General features: G+C 39.2%; 1 protein-coding gene across 6 annotated transcripts in view; it reads left to right on the plus strand.

The window, feature by feature from the left end:
- The first annotated feature begins 17,722 nt into the window (after positions 1–17,722).
- ppfia2 (PTPRF interacting protein alpha 2) overlaps positions 17,723–23,814 on the plus strand; it is a 76,453-nt gene continuing 70,361 nt past the window's right edge. For 3 of the 6 annotated variants that reach the window (XM_072455186.1, XM_072455187.1, XM_072455188.1), the window contains exons 1-2: positions 17,723–18,047; positions 23,456–23,711. In XM_072455186.1, the coding sequence (XP_072311287.1) occupies positions 23,463–23,711 (249 nt within the window). In that variant the 5' untranslated portion in view covers positions 17,723–18,047; positions 23,456–23,462. The remainder of the gene's footprint in view (positions 18,048–23,455; positions 23,712–23,814) is intronic. The other 3 variants (XM_072455189.1, XM_072455190.1, XM_072455191.1) reach the window with 1 other exon arrangement.

Raw genomic sequence — 23,814 nt, forward strand, 5'->3', positions numbered from 1 at the left:
AAGTAACAGAACATGAAGTAACATCATGTAAAACGTTGCCCTTCGTGGCAACTGCTATTGTGATTTTATGCGTCATAAAATAAATTTAACTGAAATTAAAACAACTGCACAAGCCCTTCCCTGCTGGAGTGAACATGGTGTTTCACAGTTCTCGGGTTGATAATGTCACATTGTGATTTGTAAACACATTTTGCGCCACCATCAGGCCGTGTTTTTCCTGTAACTGACGTGCCGTTTTCCTTTGCAGATTCGACAAGAACCAAACAAACCACTCAAACTTGTGTCTGCTATGAAAAAGATAACTATGCAGTCAATAAAGTAAATTATGACTTATGAATTATGCAATTATGAATATAAATTACAGTACACATATGAGTTGTGTCGTTTATTAGAATTTAGACAGGTTATCTAAAAGAATTAGTGGGTGGGCCTCGAACCCACTAAATCCAAGTAGAAAACAACTCACTCAGCACCACATCCTCTTCTGGTTGATGTTCCAAAACTTATATCTGTTTTAAACACACAATTAGTAATCTGTAGTTTTGAAAACCACTCTTGATGTTGGACACATCAAAGCAGGATCTCGTCCTGTCCCGTGCACAACATTGCTGAATAACAGTGGCGCGCGTTGACTTTTATGAATGGGCAAAGACCTGAGGTGTTCATCAATATTTAGTGAATAACAGAAAAGTGAAAAAAGACAAAAAAAACATGTATAATTTTTTTTTTTAAATGGAGAGTGGGCTTTAAATGTACTGCATGAAGAGGGTGCGCCAGCGATCATGGCTGCTCTGTGGGAAATCACCGATAACATAAAGGCAGTTGACGTGAAGATTGATGTAGTGCTAGCTGGTATGTAGCTCCTAGACGCACAGACTGACGAGATAGACAACCAAGCCACAGCAGCTGAACATGCAAGCTAACGCGGCAAAATTCACAAGCCAGGTTAGTGTCGTGATGGATCAAATGGACGACCTAGAAGATCGTAATTGCGGAGTAAATCTGCAGGTTTTCGATCTTCCAAAGGACACTGAAGGATGGTCAAGTGGTGGTCAAGTTTTTGGAGGCTTGGATCTCAGAATATGAAACTTCCAACAAAAGCTGGGAGACTAAAACTTGACTGTGAACATCACTACCTGGCTCTTAAAGATTCTATATTATGCTATTTTTCCCGTTTCATAGTCTTCCCTACAAAAAGCAAGAAAAAACAGAAGAAACTTGTGGAAGCCGAACATGCAGAAAACAAGAACCCTCAAATGCTACAGGAAATTATAAAGAGAAGAGGTGAAATTACTGACCTGAATATTTTTTTAAATGCCCTTCATCAAATATATTATGAAAGTTGTTAAAAAAAAACTCTAAATTGTTATCCTGGAAGCTTAGAAATCAACGAGCAGTGAGAACATTTTTTAAAATACGAGCAGGAAGAATAATGTAATTTTTGACCAAACAAAACCAAATACAACCATCGAGGAAATACAATGTTTTCTAGACACTTTCAAGTTACCCGCTATGACTGAAGAGCAAAAGAAAAAAATGGATCCTATAATAACTGACACTGAAATTCAAAGTGCAATTAAAATACTCAAAACTCATTACTCTCCAGAGACAGGTTCACCTCGGAGTGGTATAAAGCTCAAAAAGAAACACTCAGTCCCCTGTTTTTGTCAACTTTGAACTGGGCCCTTTACAGTTTTTTACGATTGAATAAACACTAAAATCTAAAGTTTAGCCCAATTATCAAAACCTTACACTCAAGGAGCAAAACCCGGCCTCAGATCTGCACCACTGTAAACACAATAAGTCAGTTCACACTTTGTGCAAAACAACACACACAGTGATTTACAACACTGAACACACTTGTATGTATTTAGACACAGAAGTTTATCTTCTTTGCAATTCTAAAGCACTGACTGTCAAATGACCACGCCCATGTGCCAAATGACCACACCCATGTGCCAATCCATTGAACACTGCCATCAGGTGACCAAACACAAGATCGCTTAATTGTAGACACACCAATCAGGTTTAAGCACTGTAAAAATGCAGCAGGTGAGTTCACCAAACTGAACCAAAATGGAAGGAAGAGGAAGAGGAAGAGTGAGGATGAGAAGGAGGAAGAGGAGGAGAAGGAGGCAGAGGCCGTGCCAGAGGTGGAGGTGGAGGTAGGGGTAGAGGTAGAGGTAGAGGAAGAGGAAGAGGAAGAGGAAGAGGAAAAGGAAGACTTCAAGCAGGAGGAAGAGGGGGAGGAGTTTGGGAGGGTTCTTTTTTGTACTGGATAAAATGTAATGTTCATGAAAACTGGGAAATGTTTTTTTTTCCGCCATGTTGGCTTGAGTATATGGAAAAAAATAAATGACGTTGTCAACAGCATTAGTCTTGCGTCCTGTGTGGTGTCTACAGTAACACATACAAGTGTGTGTAGTGTTCACTGTGTGTGTTGCACAAAGTGTGAGCAGACATTGTGTTTCCAGTTGTGCAAATCCGAGCCATGTTTTGCAAATTCACGTTGTACTTCACCCATACGACTCTATGCACTTAGAAGCAGGATTAGCCAAAAGTGTTTAAGGTTTTCCACAGCAGTGTGTAACTGGAGCAAACATAGTTAAGTCATGTGCAACGTGTGTGTTTCATATGGTAAGAAAATATGGTTTTGATCAATTAGTGTAGAGTTTTTACAAGAGTGGCTCATTTTGCAAAGAAGCTAAGGTGTTTTGCTAATTGAGTTTGTGGTTGTGCTAATTGTGTGTAGAGTTTTGCTAAACAACTTCAGTCTTGGTTAGTTTAAAATTTTAATTATTTTATTGTTGACGTGAAAAGAGAGCACATTTGTGTAAAACAAAGGGCGCTAGGAGTGTGAACTTGGCTGCAGCTGCCAACACAGAAAGCACATGCCAAAAAAGCCAAGAGCAGGGGGGGCATCACCACAAAGAAGAGCGAGCCAAAACCAAAGATTAAAAAGCCATTTTAAAGCAAACTGAAGGATTTTCAACAGAGAGCTGCAGTTCCATTGGACTGGCCACTGGTCCAACTCACGATGGGTATGAGCTAGCAATACTCTTTCCAGATAATTGGTAGAGGCATGAATCAGAGCCACTGCAGCAGGAGCAACATTGCCCTTGCCATCTTTAATTTTGTCCCAGTATTTTAGGATATTAAACTGTTATGGGTATATTGTTGATTATATAACCAGCTGAGGCCCCTGTATCTATGGAGCAACCCCCTCAGTGCAGTCCCTGTGGTAGCTTGCTTCTCCCCAAGGGATATTAAGCCTCACAAACACCGTTCTATACATTGTGAAATAGTAAGATACAATTTGATGGCATTGCATGGGAAAACCATCCTGCAGAGGTTAAAGTGCATATGACATGTTAGACTACACATTTCACTAAAACATAGTTAATATGATTATGTTTAAGGTTTAAAAAAAGAAAAATTAAAAAAAGTGCCTGTCTTTCCCAAGTTTGACTATTTTGGTGAAGTTTATGATGTCACTTCCTGGTTAGACATGCGCATTAGATGAGATGTGATAAAGATAAAGATAATTCCATAATTGTGACTTAACAACTGTCATGTAAACAAGGGCCAAAATCCTCATACATTACACAATATTTATTATTTAACAAATAACAATACATGATGACACATTTATTTTCTAAAATGACTGTTTAAACTGTCAGAAAAATGTGTCTCTGCGTTTTGGATGTAATGTCGCTTATTGATGACAAAGACAGAGGGATTCAGTTTTAGAACTCAAAAACTATGATAAATATTGACCATAGTAACGATAGCAACAAACAAAGTAATAATTATAAAAGCATGACAACTTGTCATGTGCCCTTTTTAAATAAGCACCACAAGTCTGTAATCTGTTACATCAATTCCAGATATCAACACAGACCAATCTAATGTGTCTCAAGGCTCTCTGGGCCAGTGAAATAAATCTCAGACACCTCTGCTATCTAGGTCCAATTAAAGGAAAAACTACTTAAGAAGGACGTTCCACATTATTAAGCAGATCGCTATTTTCAAGCAATATTTGAATACCTTGGACAAGATATGAAAACCTTAGATATTTCACGTAAACTTAAGCATGATCATTGAACTATTAAGAGATTTGTAGCTGAGTCAGTGATAAAGGCACAATGAGGAAGATTTCTGCCAGACAAATACATCGGATTAAGAGAGCAGCTGCTAAAATGCCATTAGAAAGCAGCAAACAGGTATTTGAAGCTGCTGGAAATACTTGAAGACTAATTTTCAAATACTCTTGTTCGCTGATGAGTGCCATGCAAGTCTGGCTGGTCCACATGGAGGGGGTGGTGGATTGTTGGTGGACGGCCACTATGTCCCAACACGGCAACGGCAAAGAGGAGGCGGAGTCATGTTTTGGGCCGTAATCATGGGGAAAGAGCTGGTCGGCACCTTTAGGGTCACTGAAGGTGTGAATATGACCTCTGTAAAGTATGTGGATTTGAAGAACTGTGCTTTCTGTACCAAAATCATCCTCATGCATGACAATCATCTCATGCTGCAAGGAACTCCTCTGCATCATTGGCTGCTATGGCCATAAAAGAAGAGATACTCATGGTGTGGCCCCCATCCTCCCCTGACCTCAAATATATTGAGAACCTTTGGAGCATCCTCCAGCAAAAGCTCTATGAGGACGGGAGGCCACTCACATCCAAACAGCAGCTCTAGGAGGCTATTCTGACATCCTGCAAAGAAAGTCACCCAGAAACTCCTGTCAAATAACGTGTCCTATGTTAAAATGTAACTTGACCTGTTCAGATGTTTTGATTGAAATAGCTTTTGATTTCAGTAAATATTCAGTTTTTTGAAAAATAACTTGAAAATCTTTTGTGCAGAATAATTTGGAACAGTGCATTTTATTTTGTTGTTGATAATTTGTTATTTTTTCATTGCATTATTTAACATCTTGTGTTCAAAGTATTTCAGTTAATTCCACATAATGTAGGTATCCTTGAGTTTAGTCGTCCGAGCCAAGTGCAGTGTAGATTAGACCTGTAGGATACTGTCTTGACCGTTGCTTTAACACAGAGGCAGTTGCTAGGAGACATCTCCTCCCTGCCCAGAGGACGTGTGCATATTGACGCGCATGTGTGTGTGTGTATGTGTATGTGTATGTGTATGTGTGTGTGTGTGTGTGTGTGTGTGTGTGTGTATGTGTATGTGTATGTGTATGTGTGTGTGTGTGTATGTGTATGTGTATATGTGTGTGTATGTGTATGTGTATGTGTATGTGTATGTGTGTGTGTGTGTGTGTGTGTGTGTGTATGTGTGTGTGTGTGTGTGTATGTGTATGTGTATGTGTATGTGTGTGTGTGTGTGTGTGTGTGTGTGTATGTGTATGTGTATGTGTGTGTGTGTGTGTGTGTGTGTGTATGTGTATGTGTATGTGTGTGTGTGTGTGTGTGTGTGTGTGTGTGTATGTGTATGTGTATGTGTGTGTGTGTGTGTGTGTGTGTATGTGTATGTGTATGTGTATGTGTGTGTGTGTGTGTGTGTGTGTGTATGTGTGTGTGTGTGTGTATGTGTATGTGTATGTGTGTGTGTGTGTGTGTGTGTGTGTGTGTATGTGTTCAGCTCACATTGAAAATTCTCTCTAACGTCAGGAAAAATGACTTTGAATGAAGATAATGCGTTTTGTAATATTAGATTGATGTTTATATTTGCATTGCAGATGCATTGAACAATGTACCTAAAACACGACATGAGAAATTCAGTCATTCATTGTTTTTGAATTAAAAGACTGTATGCACTGGCCGGAGCTGGGATTGATCTTGCCTGTGATTCCTTTACAGACCCTTTTGTCCCTATAGTAGGGTCCACAATAATTCTAGATTAAATTAGAATATTATACATGTTTCCTCAGACTTCCAGTGTCAAGCTTTAGTGTCATCATCCGATCTTTATATACAAATATTCTTGCATTAATTGAGTAGCTTTCTTGCCATACTGGACTTATTACATATATGAAAATACTTAGGAAAACACTGATGATTACAATGGTGTTATCTTATCAAACGATTGTATACAGGAATGGAGGAATGTTAAAACTTAAACACTGAACCACTGTAATCACTACATTGCCACAGTCTAGATCAAATGATGTGAAAAACAAGAAAAGCCATTGATCTGCTGTCTGCCGTTTCAGCGCACACCTGTATCGAGATCACAGTGGCCAACAAAAATATTAGTGCTACTATTTGTACAATATACACATTTTAGGAACACATCAGCAAAATGTGTTATTGAAGAGCACATTTCATCATAAAGATTAAATCAAGACTCATAGCAACAAAACACATACGCCTACACCAAGAAGAGAAAAGCATCAAGGCCACGTCATCCCAAAGACAGATCAAGTAGATTACATATTACACCATGTAACTGTATTTGTTATGTTATTATGTTATTATGTTGTCTGAGGGAAACTTTCCCTGCTTTCCTTCACTGGTGTCATTCCTTTTAAAACTTTTAAATTTTTACTACTGCAGTAAAACTGCAGTAGTAAAAATTGTATTATATATTTGCCTTCCAGATCGAGTTCACACTCTGGAATTTGATTTTGTCACAATCTTTTGGTGGGCAAACTTGTGTAAAAGATTGACATTCACAAAAACTGAAATTCACAAATGTTGAACCTAATTATTTGTTTAGAGTTGGCTCCACAAACTTTGTATTAATCTTATTTCATGAAGTCCTTTCAACACGTCTTTAAAGTTGAATAAGGCTACTGTGAATAAAATATTTTGTGCCAGTTTTTGTTTCATGTGGATAGGATCAGTAATTACAGAGATATGAACCATAAACCAGATTACAATCTGACATCTGAGCTCCAGCTCAAATTTAAACTTTCTAGAATGTTGTGCTGTCACGAGCTTTAAAAGTTTGCAAAAAAAACATTTAAAATTCCAAAATGGAGGCAAAACTAGAACATTTCAATGAAGAGACTGGGATTCACCTTAGAATATAACACGAAATGAAAATGAAAACCACTCAGATAGATGTGAGTGATATGCAAGATAAAGACAGTTACTGTTTTTGTTTACAGAATATAGGAAATTATCATAGACATTTGATATTTTTGATCAAGGCAAATCCTTGTACATAAATTGCATACTTTAGTAGAAATTATACTTTTGTGAGGCTCAATATGCAGGCTATAAAACAATATTTCTTTTCCACCTTTGTAATAGAAAAACAATTTCTATTCTGGAAAATATTTGCTTTTATTTTGTTAAACTTAAAATCCCAAGTATTTAGGTCAGTTTAGGATTGGAAATGTATTTTGGTTCACTTCAGTTTACCTGCAGTCGTCTCCATTCTGGAATTTTGATCATTCTGATGATTGATTAATTGATTGATAGATTGATTGATTTATGATGCATTTCAAAGGGTCTGTTGTATCAGATAACAGATATCCAAGTAAAACATAAATGTCGCTGCCTAATTATTATTATTATTATTACTGTATTACATAGAGATCTACACATTTGGTGGTACTTTGTTATGGGCCTTGCCGCTTGTTTGCAGCCTCCCATGATAAGCAGTTACGCCTGGGATCGATAGGACGAGTGCGTGTGTGAACTCTCCTCCCATAGCTCCACGTGATGGACTCACGCTGTCTGTCTCTCTGTCCATCTTTGCTTTGTCAGTGTCAGCGCAGGAAATAAAGACCACAAACTGTAGACCAACAGACTGATGTGAGGAGCCAAGGCAATCAATGTAAGCCAGTGGTACTGTTGTGACAGGGAGACAAATACAGGAGTTTATTCAGTCATCAGCAAATAATATGTTGGCAATACAAAATGAATTCTAATTTTGAAAAGTGTTTGTTGTGACGGCATTTTCTTTCTGTATTCTTCTTCCCACAATTGAAGCTGAAGAGGGTTTTGTGAATTATCCAAGGCCGGAAAATGACTTTGAAATACTTGCATTACTGTAGTTCAGTTCAGGTACTTCATGTAGATTTTTAAACATGTACTTCTACATGTAATTGAGTAAATCATCAGTCATTCCAATCCTCGGCTGCTGCTGAATCTGCTCCTTTACCCTCAAACCAACAAAACAGCATCACATCTTCTGTACAACTGCAATCTCTCTATTGAACTTCATTTAGCTTTAACTGTGTGATTAATCAAGTTTGGTATAAATGACTGATCTAAAACTATATAAAAAACATATCAACTATAATGTTCTGTTCTGATTTTTATGTAAACGTTTTACTTTTAATTAAAGTGCATATCACAAGTTGGGCACTAAGACGTATTCTGTGAACGTGATTACAGTTTTTTTGGATTGCTTACACACTAATGTTAAAAGTAGTACACTATTAGCAAGACCTTACACTCAAGAAGCAAAACATCAGCCCATGTTTGCAAAACTACAAGCACATTGTCAACCTCACACTTGTTGCAAAACTCTACACACAGTGATTTGCAAAACACGAAACACACTTAACATACATTAAACACAAAAATCTATCATGAAGTCACTTCCTTGCAACACCAAAGCACTGACTGTCAAATGACCGCACAGTCCAAAACTCATTGGTTCAAAACAGTCATCAGGTGCAAACACTCGTTTGTTTAACTGTAGACGCACCAATCAGGTTTACAGTTTTTTACGACTGAATAAACACTAAAATCTAAAGTTTTGCCCAATTATCAAAACCTTACACTCAAGGAGCAAAACCCGGCCTCAGATTTGCACCACTGTAAACACAATAAGTCAGTTCACACTTTGTGCAAAACAACACACACAGTGATTTACAACACTGAACACACTTGTATGTATTTAGACACAGAAGTTTATCAAGATGTCACTTCTTTGCAATTCTAAAGCACTGACTGTCAAATGACCACGCCCATAGCGATGGGTGTGGTCATTTATGACATATTATGTCATTGAACACTGCCATCAGGTGACCAAACACAAGATCGCTTAATTGTAGACACACCAATCAGGTTTAAGCACTGTAAAAATGCAGCATGTGAGTTCACCAAACTGAACCAAAATGGAAGGAAGAGGAAGAGTGAAGATGAGAAGGAGGAAGAGGAGGAGGAGAAGAAGGAGGCAGAGGCCGTGCCAGAGGTCGAGGTCCAGGTAGAGGTGGAGGTAGAAGAAGAGGAAGACTTCAAGCAGGAAGAGGAGGGGGAGGAGTTTGGGGGGTCATTTTTTGTACTGGATAAAATGTTATGTTCATGAAAACTGGGATTTTTTTATTTTTATTTTGCCATGTTGGCTTGAGTTTATGGAAAAAAATAAATGACATTGTCAACAGCATTAGTCTTGTGTCCTGTGTGGTGTCTACAGTAATGCACACAAGTGTGTGTAGTGTTCACTGTGTGTGTTGTAGACATTGTGTTTCCAAATCCGAGCCATGTTTTGCAAATTCACGTTGTACTTCACCCATACGACTCTGTGCACTTAGAAGCAGGATTAGCCAAAAGTGTTTAAGGTTTTCCACAGCAGTGTGTAACTGGAGCAAACATAGTGAAGTCATATGCAACGTGTGTGTTTCATATGGTAAAAAAATATGGTTTTGATAAGTTAGTGTATAGTTTTTACAAGAGTGTTTCATTTTGCAAAGGAGATAAGGTGTTTTGCTAATTGGGTTTGTGGTTGTGCTAATTGTGTGAAGGGTTTTGCTAATTAAAAGAAAACAATAAAAAAAGCACTATAAAAAGCAGCAGGTGAGTTCATCGTTCTTCAAGCACAATGGAAAGAGAAAGAGTAAGACGACGTGGAGGACGAGGAGGATGAGGAGAAGGTGGAGTACATAATTTGCAATACATTGTTGTCTGGGACAATGTGTCTTTCCACCGCTCTGCTCTGGTCCAGACCTGGTTTCAGCAACATCAACATTTCACCGTCTTATATCTTCCACCATTCCTCAACCCTATAGAATAATTTTTCTCGGCATGGCGGTGGAAAGTATAATGATCTCCGTCTCCAGGCTGAGGTCCCCCTCATCCAATCCATGGAGGAGACATGTGACAATGCAGCAATCCAAGGATGGATTCGTCATTCAAGACGTTTCTTGTCTTGTGAATGACAACATTGCCTGCGATGTGGATGAAATTCTCTGGCCTGATCCAGCTAGGCCAAGAGACAACGTCTAGGTTTTTTCCCGTTTTTTTTAAACTTACAATACCTAAAGTGACGTTTTGTTCGAAATAATTGAGTTTCTTCAGTCTGCAACATTGGTCTTATGTAGTGTTTGGTGAATTTACATTTTACAGTAATTGTACTTTGTTTGCATACTCTAATCATAGGGAAATAGAACTGCTAAAAGTGTTTTAGGTTTATCACAGCAGAGTGTAACTCGAGCAAACAGAGTATAGTAATGTGAAACGTGTGTGTTTCATATGGTCACAAAGTGTGGTTTTTGAAAAGAAGTGTATAGTTTTTACAAGAGTGTTTAATTTTGCAAAGGATCTGTAGTGTTTTGCTAATTGGGTGTGTGGTTGTGCTGATTGTGTGTAGTGTTTTGAAAACCGTGCTGAAGCAACCCAAAAAAAAACTGTAAATGTAAGACTTACTCAAAAAACACAACCATAGTGTAAACAAGGGCCAAAAGCCTCATAAAACACACAATAGTTATGATTTGACTAATAATAATGTTTCCGTTTTAGAACTCAGCTCTACTTCCCGTCATTTCTACTTTTATTTTTAAATTTTTCTTCCCAAAATGCAATTGATGTAAAACTATAATCAATATTTATCCCAGGATCCATGCCACTAAACTAGTAATAATTTTAAAAACCGTTGGAATCACATTGATCTTGTATTTCCCAGGAACGGTCCCAGTAAACTAAGTGGTCAGTCAGGTTCACACTGTTTTTATAGACATAATTTCTGGTGCAGCTCTCTCCAATCGGCTATATCTAGTGGAAGAGTGTTTTGTACATTCATTTTCATATGTACATAATGACAACAACAACAACAACTGAATATTCTGAAAGGGTTTGCTGACGATAATCCACAAAAATCTCATGTTAAGGACGCTTTTACTGAAATAAATAAAGAAATAGCAAAATTTTCCTTCAAGCCCTTTCATCTAAATTACATCCAAATCAATAAATCATGAAGCAGCAAAGCATTAAGTGTATCTTCCCCAATTACATTTCCACAGAAATAAAATCTCAATTGAACATCTCATCTGCTCCACACGCCTTTATTCTCTTCATACCTTCCTGGTTGCTGTGAACATTTGCAGTGCACTCTACTAGCCCAGTAATGATATTCCTCTTGGGTTCAGCAGTTGACCTTTGTTTCCACATGTTTTTGTTGGTTGTTAATGAGCAACAATTGCAGTCTTTTCCCGAACTGGTATGTCTATATTCTTTCTGTTGAAATCACAGCAAATAATGCTTTATTGCTTTATAATATTATCACATTTAAACATAATTAATGGCCAACCCTTTTGTTTGAAATACAAAAAAAAAAAAGAAAAGAAAAGAAAAGAAAGGGAAAAGGAAAAGAAACAATATATACCTGAGAAACCACAAGCGCAAACATTGTACTTAACATTGTACTTGTGAAGGACTTGTTTGTTTGGGTATATAAATAGAACAAAAAAGAACATAGAATTGCACACTGAGAGTAGTAGCAAAGGAGATGGGGAAAACAAGAGACATAAATAAAAGCTATGTTCGTCATCCATTTCTATCACTATCACCACTTTCTCTCTTTTTCCCAGATTTCTAAAGCAAATCTATATAAAGATGTTTGTTATCTTAAGGATAACAGGACCACGCCCCTTCCTGTGGCTACACTATTTAAGCATCCAGATCACATACACCTGACATTCACCTGTTCATGACATTGTGCCCCTCCCTCCCACCCTATTTTTATTCTAATTCTAATTTATTTTTGTTCTAATTCTAATTTATCTCCTAGATGGGGGTATCGAGGCCCGGGAGCATCCAGCCCTCATCGCAAGAAGCCCCAAAACGGCATCTATTTCTTTTGTGTTGTTCATTTGTGTTGTTCATGTTTCTCGCCTGCCAATAAACACTTTGCATCGTAGCTGGGGTCGTGTTCCTTTATGCATTATTATATTTCACAACCAATGATGTTTATTTTTTATTCATAGTACAAAACCAATATAGCTGATCAGTCAAAACTGCCTTTTACACATTCAACTGAACCCAAAATGTTCAGCTTGTCCCCTTATCTTTTGTCAGTGTGTCACATGACAGACATGTTTGGGACAGTGGGGTTAGCGTTGGCAGATGACTGATGCATAAAGTCCCAGACAGGGATCTGAGCTCTGTCTCTCTGTCAGATTTATGGCCCAAAGTGCAGAGGCAGCGAGAATCACTTTGTGCAGAGAAGAGGAAAACTACTGGCAAATATGGACAGCTCACAAAAAAACTATTTGAAACAGATCAAACTCTGCGATGAAACACACCAGGGATTACGCCAACCAATTTGAAATGGACTTTAATTGTAGTTATTCCAGTAAATATATATAATAACAGACAAAGAAAAAACATAATACAAGCACAGTAAACACAATTTAAAAGGTGCTTCTTATTCCTGTTTAAAATTATTTTTGAATTCTGTCTGTATGGTTAATGGTATGCATGATAATAGAATAATCCAAACAAATACCACTGGAATGGTGCGATGGAGGCCAAAATCTCATTAATTAACAGGAAACCCTTGAGGACAGATTGTGTGGTTGCGTGTAAATGTTTGGGTCAAATCAGTCGCCCTGTGCTCGGGGGAAAAACAAACTTTGTGATTATGATTTATTCACAGCTTCCTAAATCTAAATCCCCATAAATTGCTATTCTTCCAAACACAAAGACCCACAATGTTTTTCTCCGTGAGCCCATTGATAAACTTGGGTGTTTCTATTTTTGCTCTGAGTGCATCTCAAAGGGGAGATTGGATCCGCACCAGTCTAAATAACCAGACTGATGCCATTTGCTGGTTTCTGGTCTCTTGGGACACACTGCGTATCCTGCTCCTGACTCTCTTTTGAATTATTTATACATGATGTCTGTAAAGTTTTCTTTAAGCCCAAGAAGACCCCAGCAGTGTTAAAATGACGATTATGGCAAAAATAAATGTGTACACTGAAACTTAGCAGGGTTTGGTAAATATTACACACTGAAATAATGAAACACGAATAGGAACATACAGCAATGAGTCACCACCGGAAATCATCTTCCACCAAGAGTTGTCTACGCTGATTTGAAGTGGAACCCTTCTGCTTTGCCTTATGTCTTTACAGTGTTGTATCTGTTGTATATCATCTCATGGGCTCTGACATCATCACAGCCTGGTTACATTGACATCACTGAAGGTCCCAAGGCTTTTTGATGGTGGCCTCATAAAGTGTTCTTTATGAAGAGCACCAGTATGGACTCCGGAGCTGTCAGAACAGAAACATTTATAATAACACCTGTCTGGAAAACCTGTGCAATAATAACCTTACATTGTATTTGAACTCTGATCCCTCTTCCCAGGGTGCCTTATGGACATCTGTCAAAGAAATACAGATAGAAACTCTGTTGTACTATTGGTCAATATGCACTGTTCTTATAATACAAAAATAAAAAAAAATGAACAGAGTGAAAGATACATCGCAATACACCGATGTGTATGACCATGATGTTCAAAACGTCAACAAAGACAGACTAAATGGACTTTTACAGGCATTATGAGCCTTAGAGTGAGTTTCTGTGTGAGTGTGTGACCTGAGTGTGACTCATGTTTGTGAGGACTCCATCTGTGGCTTTACGCCTTTGCATCCTCTATTTCTGAAACTTATGACACCGATATGAAGATGGCCTCACATATATTATGCACAGTCCGGAGATGACAGGATGGAAAATGTGCAGGCAGTGGCTGGGTTCAGGAGAAGGTGTCATCTCAGGATGATAGTGTTTGTATTTGGGATGTGCAGAATGTTTGACCAGGATCACTGAAAGCATGTGAGGCATGAGGAAGCAGCCCTGACCGGCTTCATTAGCAGCTGTCAGATAGGCCCACACACCGCTGGATGGTTGCCTGGCAACTGGGACCTTTCTTGGCCAATCAGGGCCGGAAACAGGAGCTCTCTCCTTGACATATTAAAGAGACACAGTAAGTTCTTCTTTAACTCGTTATGCTTCTGAAGCATACACATGTAAACCACTAACTGCAGTGAGTCGCACTACACTGTGATCAGCAACAACTGCGCCTGAGGTTACTCTCCAGTTCCTGGAGCATCATGAATATAAATCTGTGCAGCTTACATTACTATACAACTCATACAAAGAGGAATCATTTAGTTTATTCTATTTAATTTTAACAGTGCATATTTATGTACTTGTTTATAGAGATGAGAACTACAATCAATGTATCACACTTCCCTTGGCTTAAAATAACTTTCCACTTAATAATAATTAGTATTCACTAAACTCCAGGGTCATTATGTCACACCAGCACTATCACACTTGAGCAGCACCTCTAGTGATGTCTTTGACACACATCAATTTATTTTCTCTTTTTTTCCCCTTCTTTTTTTTGTCTTCAGAACCATAAAACATTTGTTTTCAAACAATAATAACACAAAAAATTGAATAAATTATGACTAAGTGTAAACTTCTATAGCTCTGTCAGAGACAGATTTATGTCCAGGTCACAAATCCAATCTTTTAACTCCTGGGCTCATCTTTTGTGTCAGGCAGTGAGAGGTTGGCATGCACACCAGGCCTTAAAAAAGAGGTTTTAGACAGCCGTAAAGATAGCACACTTCAGCAAGCCCAGGATCTATGCACGCCTCCTGATATATGGTGATGTGCTTTGTGAATAACTTGAGGAAGGGAACCAGCATTTGAAAGAAAACCACAACGGATCTGGCACGTGCAACAGTGATGGGCTTTGGGACAAGGAGGGTTTGAAAAAGACATGCTAACAGATGTGGGAAATGTCAGGCGTGATAATACACAGTGCCTTTGATCTGGTACAAACGACCTGGAGAATCGGGGCACTCTGCCAGCCAAAGCACCCACGTGTGTACCACTCTGGTGATCACAGCCTCTGTCAATCTGCCCCCTAATACATATGTCTGCTTATAATTAACATCTAAGCGAGCATATTTTTTAAATCCAACCATAATCAACATTTTCTCCAGCATATGGGACTTTTTTCTCATTGTTGTTGGAGATTTGGGAGATTTCTGATTTGCAAGCCACAGCTCTGCCCATGAAGATCAATGACAACAAGATTGACATGACAACAGAAACAAAGAGAGCTGGCTTTGTTGCATTAACACAGTTTTGCGCGTAACACTATGACAAGGAGGACTCAAACTGAGCAGCGTAAGCGTCGCAGACAACTGTTCTTTTTATAGGTGTCTTTTAATTGTATCTTTTCCTTGTTTTCTCTTTGATCACTACCTTTAACCGCCATCTATTTTAGCACACTAAACACTCCAGACAGAGCAATTACACAAGTGTAGTACACATTTGGTTCAGTACATTTAAAATAATAAATGCATTATGTGGAGGGCCCAACACGTGCTTGTTTCCATGGAGCTGTCATTACTTTGTTTGGAATGTTCCACAGTATGGCATTGGACTAACACATGTTTTTATTGCTCAAAAAACATGCATTCTTATTGTGAGTATTGACACCTCTGCACAGATTTTAACAGTAAGTTGACCAGACATTGTTTAAAGCAATCACATATCCATGGAAACTGGCAAGTGGCAAACCCTTCACCAGAAAAGTTACAAAGAGTCCAAATTAAATGAACTAAGAAGAGATTGTCTCTTTGTTGAACTATTCACTGAATAGAGTTCTTTAACACACGAACAGCTGCTGGAAACAATTGAATCTCAAAGTTTTCATTCAGCAGATCTAAGAAACATGCTTTTATTTGCATTTATTTTATGTACATGTAGGCTGTAGTTGAAAATAAAAGCCAGATACCGCTGCTTTATTGAATCGGTCATCTCCTTCAGCCTGGTGTCTTGGTTCAGCAACCTACCCCTAAAAAATAAGAACTAGCTCAATCAAATTGTGAGGTGGGCTAGTAGGCTGATTGGAGAGCCACAGCTGAACCCAGAATCCCTCCTCACTAGACAGCTACAGAGGCTAGTTGGGTCCATCTTAGAAGACGGATCCCATCCGCTAAATGGTGAATTACAGCTTCTTCCATCCGGCCGCAGGTACACAATGCCTCTGTGCAAAACTAAGCAATACAGGGGCAGTTTTGGTCCCCCACCTATTAAAATACTAAATAGCCAAACTGCACAGCCCTCTTAACCTATTTATTTATTTATTCTGGACTATTTTTTTATTTTTTTGTATCTATGATGGCTTTTACTCTGTATTTTATCCGCTGTACTTTGACACTAATAACTGTTTGTATACTTGTTATCCATGTCTCTATGTCTGGAGCACTAGTCGTCTCTGTTATGTCACTGTCCGTTTTCTGTCAATGTCATTAATGTTGTCTATGTGTGTGTGAGCAGCCCACTCTTTTTTACCTGGAACCAAATCTACCCTCGGGTACAAATAAAGTTACCTTACCTTACCTTAGATGTTATATTTGATGCGGTAATGTTGATATTTTACTTTTTTTTAATTTAGACCTGCAGCAGTACAGCAATATTTTTACCTGCCAGATGAAAAGCAGTGCTGCCTTGAGTTGAGGTAATTCATCAGAAGAAAAAAGGAGAGGTAAACTGGGGCCATTAGAGAGAGGAAAACCTGAAAGCATTCCCAGGTGAGGCAAAGTGTTGGTAAAACACAGAAAGACTACTAAACTAGAATATAATGCACACTAATTAAATATGGGAGGCAGTGACAGGCGCTGGCAAGATAAACTCTATGATGGATGTTGTCCAAAACATAGGGTTAGTGAAGACCTGTGTGAATGACCATGATGAATGCACAATGAAAACATTCAAAGTCACAACACAAAAAAACTGCTTTATGGTCTGTTGGCTTACAGAAACATACAGCAGACGCTTTTACCCGTTTCAGCACCATGGATAGAGACACGTGTCCACGCCTCACTGTCCACAAACATAAGGCCCACCACGTACTACATATGAGAGGAGACAGGTAAAATGGCGTTGGTGCTGATCTGCAAATAAAGAAGCATAACACGTATCCACAACAACAACAAAAAAACATTAATTTGGCTGTTATTTTCGGGCCTACCATTTGTATCAAGACCATATTTTTTAAGTGTGCATTAAAGTAGCGTGTAGACACTTTGACATGCACTGAATTTATAGTTTTCAGCACAAGGATTAATAACGCAAGCATGTAACACGTTCTAATATTTATATTATTATTATTTTTTTAATTTGAGTGCAGCACAATGTTGCGCATGATACGTGCACATACTATGGAGTATGGATAGTATGGATCATACTAGTGAATGAAAAATCCTGACCTTCCCATTTTCCAAACCAAAGGTGATTTTGCATGGAGTTCACATGTTGCATGTCGTGTGCTATTTGCATGCTCGTTGTATGTTTAACACGGAGCACGGTGTATTTAGAATGAAATGAGTAAATACGATTATGCACGTTACTATCCTATTATGAGAGTGTTATTTTGTGCATTTTAGACATAAATGTTCGTGTTCTTCACCAAGAGACGGAAGAAACGCACAGCTGCAACTTTAAGAGCCCACACGCCTCCCCTCCGTCATCTCCTACAATGGTCTTTACCAGCTCCGCTTATCACAGCACAATTTGGAACATGCGATAATATTTTACCCGGTGTGTGTGCGCGCGTGTCCGTGTAGCCCCGGAAATCCAATGTCATTGACTCGATGCGGCTAATTTAGTGTACATTTTCACCGTTCTTGTTTTTTTTTCTCTGCCTTTCTGACCATGTCAGCGGTTTGGATTGGCCGCTGCTCTCGGATCGGATTCTCGACGTCGCTGCTCCTTTGCCCTGAGACCTCCTAGGACTGTTCGCTGGATGGAATAGCTCGTACAGACACTGCAGTTGTCATTGATCCGCTGCCAGAGCAACGACAGAAGGAATACATAGTAAGTATGCACACTGTTGCCTCCATTATCGAAATGACCTACATTGCCCTGATCCTTTTAGGCTCAAGGTGAATTACTACCCCGTGCCCTCTTCACATCCTCAACCCTTGAACCAGACGCTTGGCTTTAGCTTGGGGGGGGGGGTTTGGTCTTTGAAGGGGGCGCACGTAAAAACGGCTTCGTTTGGATGACACTGTAGTATTGTGCACTGAAAATGAAACCGAAAAAAGAAACCCACCGGCTGTCAGTGTGAAATAAACGGGGGTGGGATGCAGACGGACTATAGAGGCATGGCATGATGTAATGCACTTGAGACAATAGCCAAGGATTCTCCTCAATTATCATTTCAGAGGAACGCGCTGGATACAGCTGTGCAAAAAAAAAAAAAGGACTGCATCAGTCAGACCACCTCTGTCTTCTTGGGTATGTGTGTGTGGCTATTGCGTTAAAAGGAGTTGTCATGAGGGGACCAGTATCCCCTTATTATTATTATTACTATTACTATTACTATTACTATTATTATTATTATTATTATTATTATTATTATTATTATTATTATTATTATTATTATTATTATTATTATTATTATTATTATTATTATCATCATCTTTATTATTGGCAGTTATGCAGATGTAACAGTTGCCCAGTCAGTGCCATCCATCTGCTTTTGTAAATGCTATTATGGGGACATAAAATGGACAAAATGAAAGGCTAATTGAGATGTTGGCTAGCATGAGAGGTTAATGGCTCCTGGGAAAGCAATGATTTTATTATGGAGACAAATTAGAATTGACAGTAAGATAATCTTCTCTGTAGAAATGGTAGCGTGAAGATGCAGGTACGTTTACTGAAGAGGAGCTACCTGTAGCAGCAGCAGCAGCAGCAGCAGCAGCAGCAGTAGTAGTAGTAGTAGTAGTAGTAGCAGTAGTAGTAGTAGCAGTAGTAGTAGCAGTAGTAGTAGTAGCAGTAGTACTAGTAGCAGTAGTAGTAGTAGTAGTAGTAGTAGCAGCAGCAGCAGAAGCAGTAGTAGTAGTAGTAGTAGCAGTAGTAGTAGTAGCAGTAGTAGTAGCAGTAGTAGTAGTAGCAGTAGTACTAGTAGCAGTAGTAGTAGTAGTAGTAGTAGTAGCAGCAGCAGCAGCAGCAGCAGCAGCAGCAGCAGTAGAAGCAGCAGTAGTAGTAGTAGTAGCAGTAGTAGTAGAAGTAGTAATATAATAGTTTAGGGGCATTTTACACAATGGCCTTGAACGTAATATTGCGTTAAACAGATAAAATATTAATACATAATATCTATACATCACAATAGTTCTGAGCAGGATTGTAGTTTGTTGAGCTTTTCTAGGCCTCTTGTTGTCCATCTCAATCACTTCTTCAGTGCCTATTGATTGAGGGATCCCGTGACCTTGCTGCAGGGGACTATGGTTGATGTTAAAGTGGGCTCTTTCATGTGCACATACAGAGACTTATTTTCAGATGAACTCACAGCCGATGACCACACACTGGCTCACATCAGAAGGCGCATCATGCCTGGCCCCTCCTTCCTCTGCCGCCACAGATGCTCACAGCAGCACCAGATAAATGCACTCACACACATATTATGAACAGTGACTTGATGCACAGGCTTTCTGGCTCACTAATGGATGCTGGCTGAACCTTACTCTAGCCCTTCCATTCAGTTCATGATTCATTCTTGTTTTTTCCTCCCAAAGATACTGGGTCAATGAGAGAAGCAGACCTACTACTATGATGAACTCCTACATGTTTGAGCAAATTATTCAACACTAACTGGGCTAATCTAGTTGCAGATGTTCATTAAAACAGTTCCTATCAAAAAACAAAACAAAAATATAATAAATTAATGCTTTTCAAACACCACTACAAGCACACAATGGCATAATCTAATTCAATCTTATTCTATTTTGCTTGGAAAGCCCCATTGTGGTTATTAAAGGTTCTCGAGACAGGCAGACATGAACAAGATTTGTGGGCACTAGCAGTACACGATTCCATCTGGACTGCTCCATTCAGAAAAATGCTGTGTCACACTTTTACCACCTGTCATTTTGATGTAGATCCTAGTGTTGTTTCCATTATGATTATAGTCTGCAGATGCACTCAGCTACATGTCAAGATATGAAACCTAAACATAATTTAAAGGCTACTATATAGTCGGTTACCTGGCCCATTACTCTTTTCTTCTTGTATTACATTGGGATTAAAGCTATTTACAACCTTGCACATGTTCAGCAAATACATGCTATGTTAATGTGAATAGTGTGGCTTTCCATGGAAAGCAATAATGGTGGGCCCCTTATATACAAAAGAGTGGATTCATAATGATCTTTTAATCTGATGTATATGCACAACACAATCTGAGCCCCCAATGAGTTACGTCTCCTTATAACAAAAGCTTGAAAAATGACATTAAATGTGTTTTGTGTCTTTTGAAGTCTTATTTCCAAAGACACAGAGGGTTATACTCTGCCTGCTCCACACTTTTCAGGCAGTGCAGGTTTTTGATGTTTCCAGCTGGAGAATAGTGCTGAATGTGCCCCATATGCATGCCACAAACTGCTCAAGTGCGCGCTGAGGTTTTGTTTGGTCGGCTGGTTCTTATCTGTTTCTGCTAATGACATGGGATACGTGTTGTGGTTTCTATTTAACGTGTACATGCTAAACTGATAACTTCCATACAAATGATTCATCATCACGATGTTAACACTACCACTGTGCGTCATATTTTTCTCGTTTAAAGGGAGGGAATGTCGCCTGCACTCCTGGTTTTAAATAAGAACTACAATCACAACTTACTCCGTGTTGCCAGTGCTTTAATCTGCATAATAGACATACACATTTTTCTCACTCTCATTATATGGACTGGCCATTCCTCATGTGAAACAATTAAGATCAGCCAGTCACTCATGTTAAATATTTTTCTACTGATTTCAGGCTCATTTTGCCTCGTCCAATGAATAAAAGCTGGAACGTTATTTTTTGGGGTAAATAGTCATTGTGTGTAAAATTAAAATTAAACGTTGAATGGACGATTTTTTTGGCATAAATTTGAGTCTTATTTCCTCGTGGCGTGGACTGCCGATTAGTCCTGCCACGTATCAATCATAAAATGCACCTACCGCTCACCTGCAGCCGCGTGCGGCTCATCCCACATTTCCGCGTGTCTAAGCGCATTGATCTATCATAATATAGTTCCCTCAGTGTACGGGACAAATGAAGACGGAGAAAGACTGATCGAGCTGACTCAGAAGTAGACTAAAATCTACGGGAGACGAGAGATGCAATGTGATCCGTCGCGCTAATAAACAAACGCACGTGTGTGTTGTATCAGTCCGCACGGGGGAGTGCGCATGCGCACTTCCACCTGAGTTCTCAAATCGCCGAAAAATCGTCCATTGCGCCTTTAAGATGCGCAAGTGGGGATTTTTTTTCTTGTAGTAGTAGTATGACAATATTTGAACTGTGGGGGGTCAAATAAGAAACTATTATGACTCAGTTTGGATGCTAATTACATACGTATTTATTTTGTTCTGCTTTTAATTATCGTAGCTCCTGTTTTCTTTTAACAATATAGCTACAGAGATTTATGACATTTGCTTATGCCAACGCCAACCAAAACACCAATCAATAACTCCATTATTATGTTTGGGAAAATGTACTTATATTTTTAATCTGTGTTCATTGGATGCAACTCTCAATTTAAGAGCCAAGTGTTTATGAATGAGGCTAAGAGGCAGAAAAGGGCAAGATTTTCCGCACTGATTAGGGAAACTTTTACTTCTTGTGCTGAATAATTTATTGATTGGCATATGGCATGGGGAGAACAGCCAGTGATCCCTGCTTGTGTGCTGCATCTGTGGCCCTCGGTTTAACTGAGCATCCTCTGCACTGTTGTCAGTCCTGCATAATTTCATCAGCACATCTAACATCATGACCAGCTGCACTACATTCTGTTTTTTGGGAAATATTCTGCATTATTTTGACTTATACTTGTTTTATTGTGACAGAAAATGATCATTATTGTGCACAGATTTATTATGACACAACTAGAAGTGGTTTAGTGCAATTATTCTGATTATACTGATTGTACGGCCCAAAATAAGGCCGTGCAATCAGTAAAATATAATACATTTAATATGTGATCAGGTTTAGGAGACTTTGGAGGCTTGATATAACACCGTTACACACCGATACACCGTTACATGTAAGGTGACTAAAAGAGTGACCTGAAATGACACAAACAACATTTAAAACACGAATGTTAAAAGATGTGTCTTTCTCTGGCTGTCTCTCACCCACCTTTCTCTCCTCACATAGAGATATTGTTTTAATCCTGAGAGCTTTCTCTGTACACATCCTTACAACTATTGATCTAGCAGGGTCAAACGTCCACTTCCTTGTTAGAATCCTTCCCCTGATCCTCAATTCTTTAGATAAGCCTTTTCTCCAGGCTAACACAGTCTTGTGACATAAGCGTGTGCTGATCCAGGCTGCAGGCTGCCGGCCCAGTCTCTCAGGTCTAAATGGCAGCTGATGGAGGCTGAATGCAGAACTGGGGGAGTCTGGCCAAATGCCTGGGCACAATATGGGAAACTCTAGTGGACCGCCAATCCACGCTGTGACTCACAGATCGCCCATTATGCCACAGAGTTTATCTATGGGAAATGTCTATGTCCAGGATCAGCTATTTCAACATGCATGTGCTGGCACACTGACCTCTTCGTAAGGGGCAGACTTTCCAACATAAATGGGTATTAAGAGGGATTTAATAGAGCCATAATCTATTGTGACACGCTATTTTGTTTATTTATTCACATATTTTATTAATTCATAAAAGTGTAATTTGTAATTAATTTCTTATTACACAAACTCATCCTCAATGACTCTCAAGTTTATAATTTTACAGTGATCATTATTGGATTGTTGCAATGGCAGTGACCATACCTCAAGCTCAATGACATTCTGTTGGTTTGGATGACTCCCAGTCCAGAGACTTTCACTATACTCTCAAGAGACTTGGTAGTATGGCTCCACATAACCACTATTGTATAGTATAAATACAGTGTATTATGCAACTGGTTCTAGGCTGGCCCATTAACCAGCACAAGCGTGAAATCCAAGACATCTCTGCAGCTTTGAAATGCTGATGCAGCAGCCGCGGCGGTCATTAGCTCAGTCACCAGCACTCTCTATAATACAAACAATAATAATGGATATTTTTGCCACGGTACATGAATGAGCTGGTTATAATTACATGTGCTCTGTTCTTTTCTTATACTCTGACTTATCTCAATGGCATATTGTACAGTGGCTGTCTGATGGTAAAATTTACATTTATATAGAGCGGCTCTTGACCTTTTATGAACATTTGATATTCTTTATTTCCCCTTTTTCAGAGCCAAGATGATGTGTGAGGTGATGCCCACCATCAGTGAGGACACTGCCCTGAGCCAGCGCGGCTCTCAGAGCAGTTCGTCGGACCCCGACTCTCACTTTGAGCAGCTGATGGTCAACATGCTGGACGAGCGGGATCGGCTGCTGGACACTCTGAGGGAGACGCAGGAGAGTCTGGGCCTGGCTCAGCAGCACCTGCAGGACGTCATGTACGACAGGGACTCACTGCAGCGCCAGCTCAGCTCTGCCCTGCCACAGGTAACACACCTGTCATAGCAAGAACTGCTCATATCCAGTTGTGACTGCTTTTGGGCCCTGCTTTTGAGCATAATAGCATTCAACATCTTACTACTCGAAGAAT

Source organism: Eucyclogobius newberryi, unplaced genomic scaffold (assembly GCF_026437365.1).
Source record: "Eucyclogobius newberryi isolate DKJ021-1_F unplaced genomic scaffold, fEucNew1.0.hap1 SCAF_2, whole genome shotgun sequence".
Taxonomy (NCBI): Eukaryota; Metazoa; Chordata; class Actinopteri; order Gobiiformes; family Gobiidae; genus Eucyclogobius; species Eucyclogobius newberryi.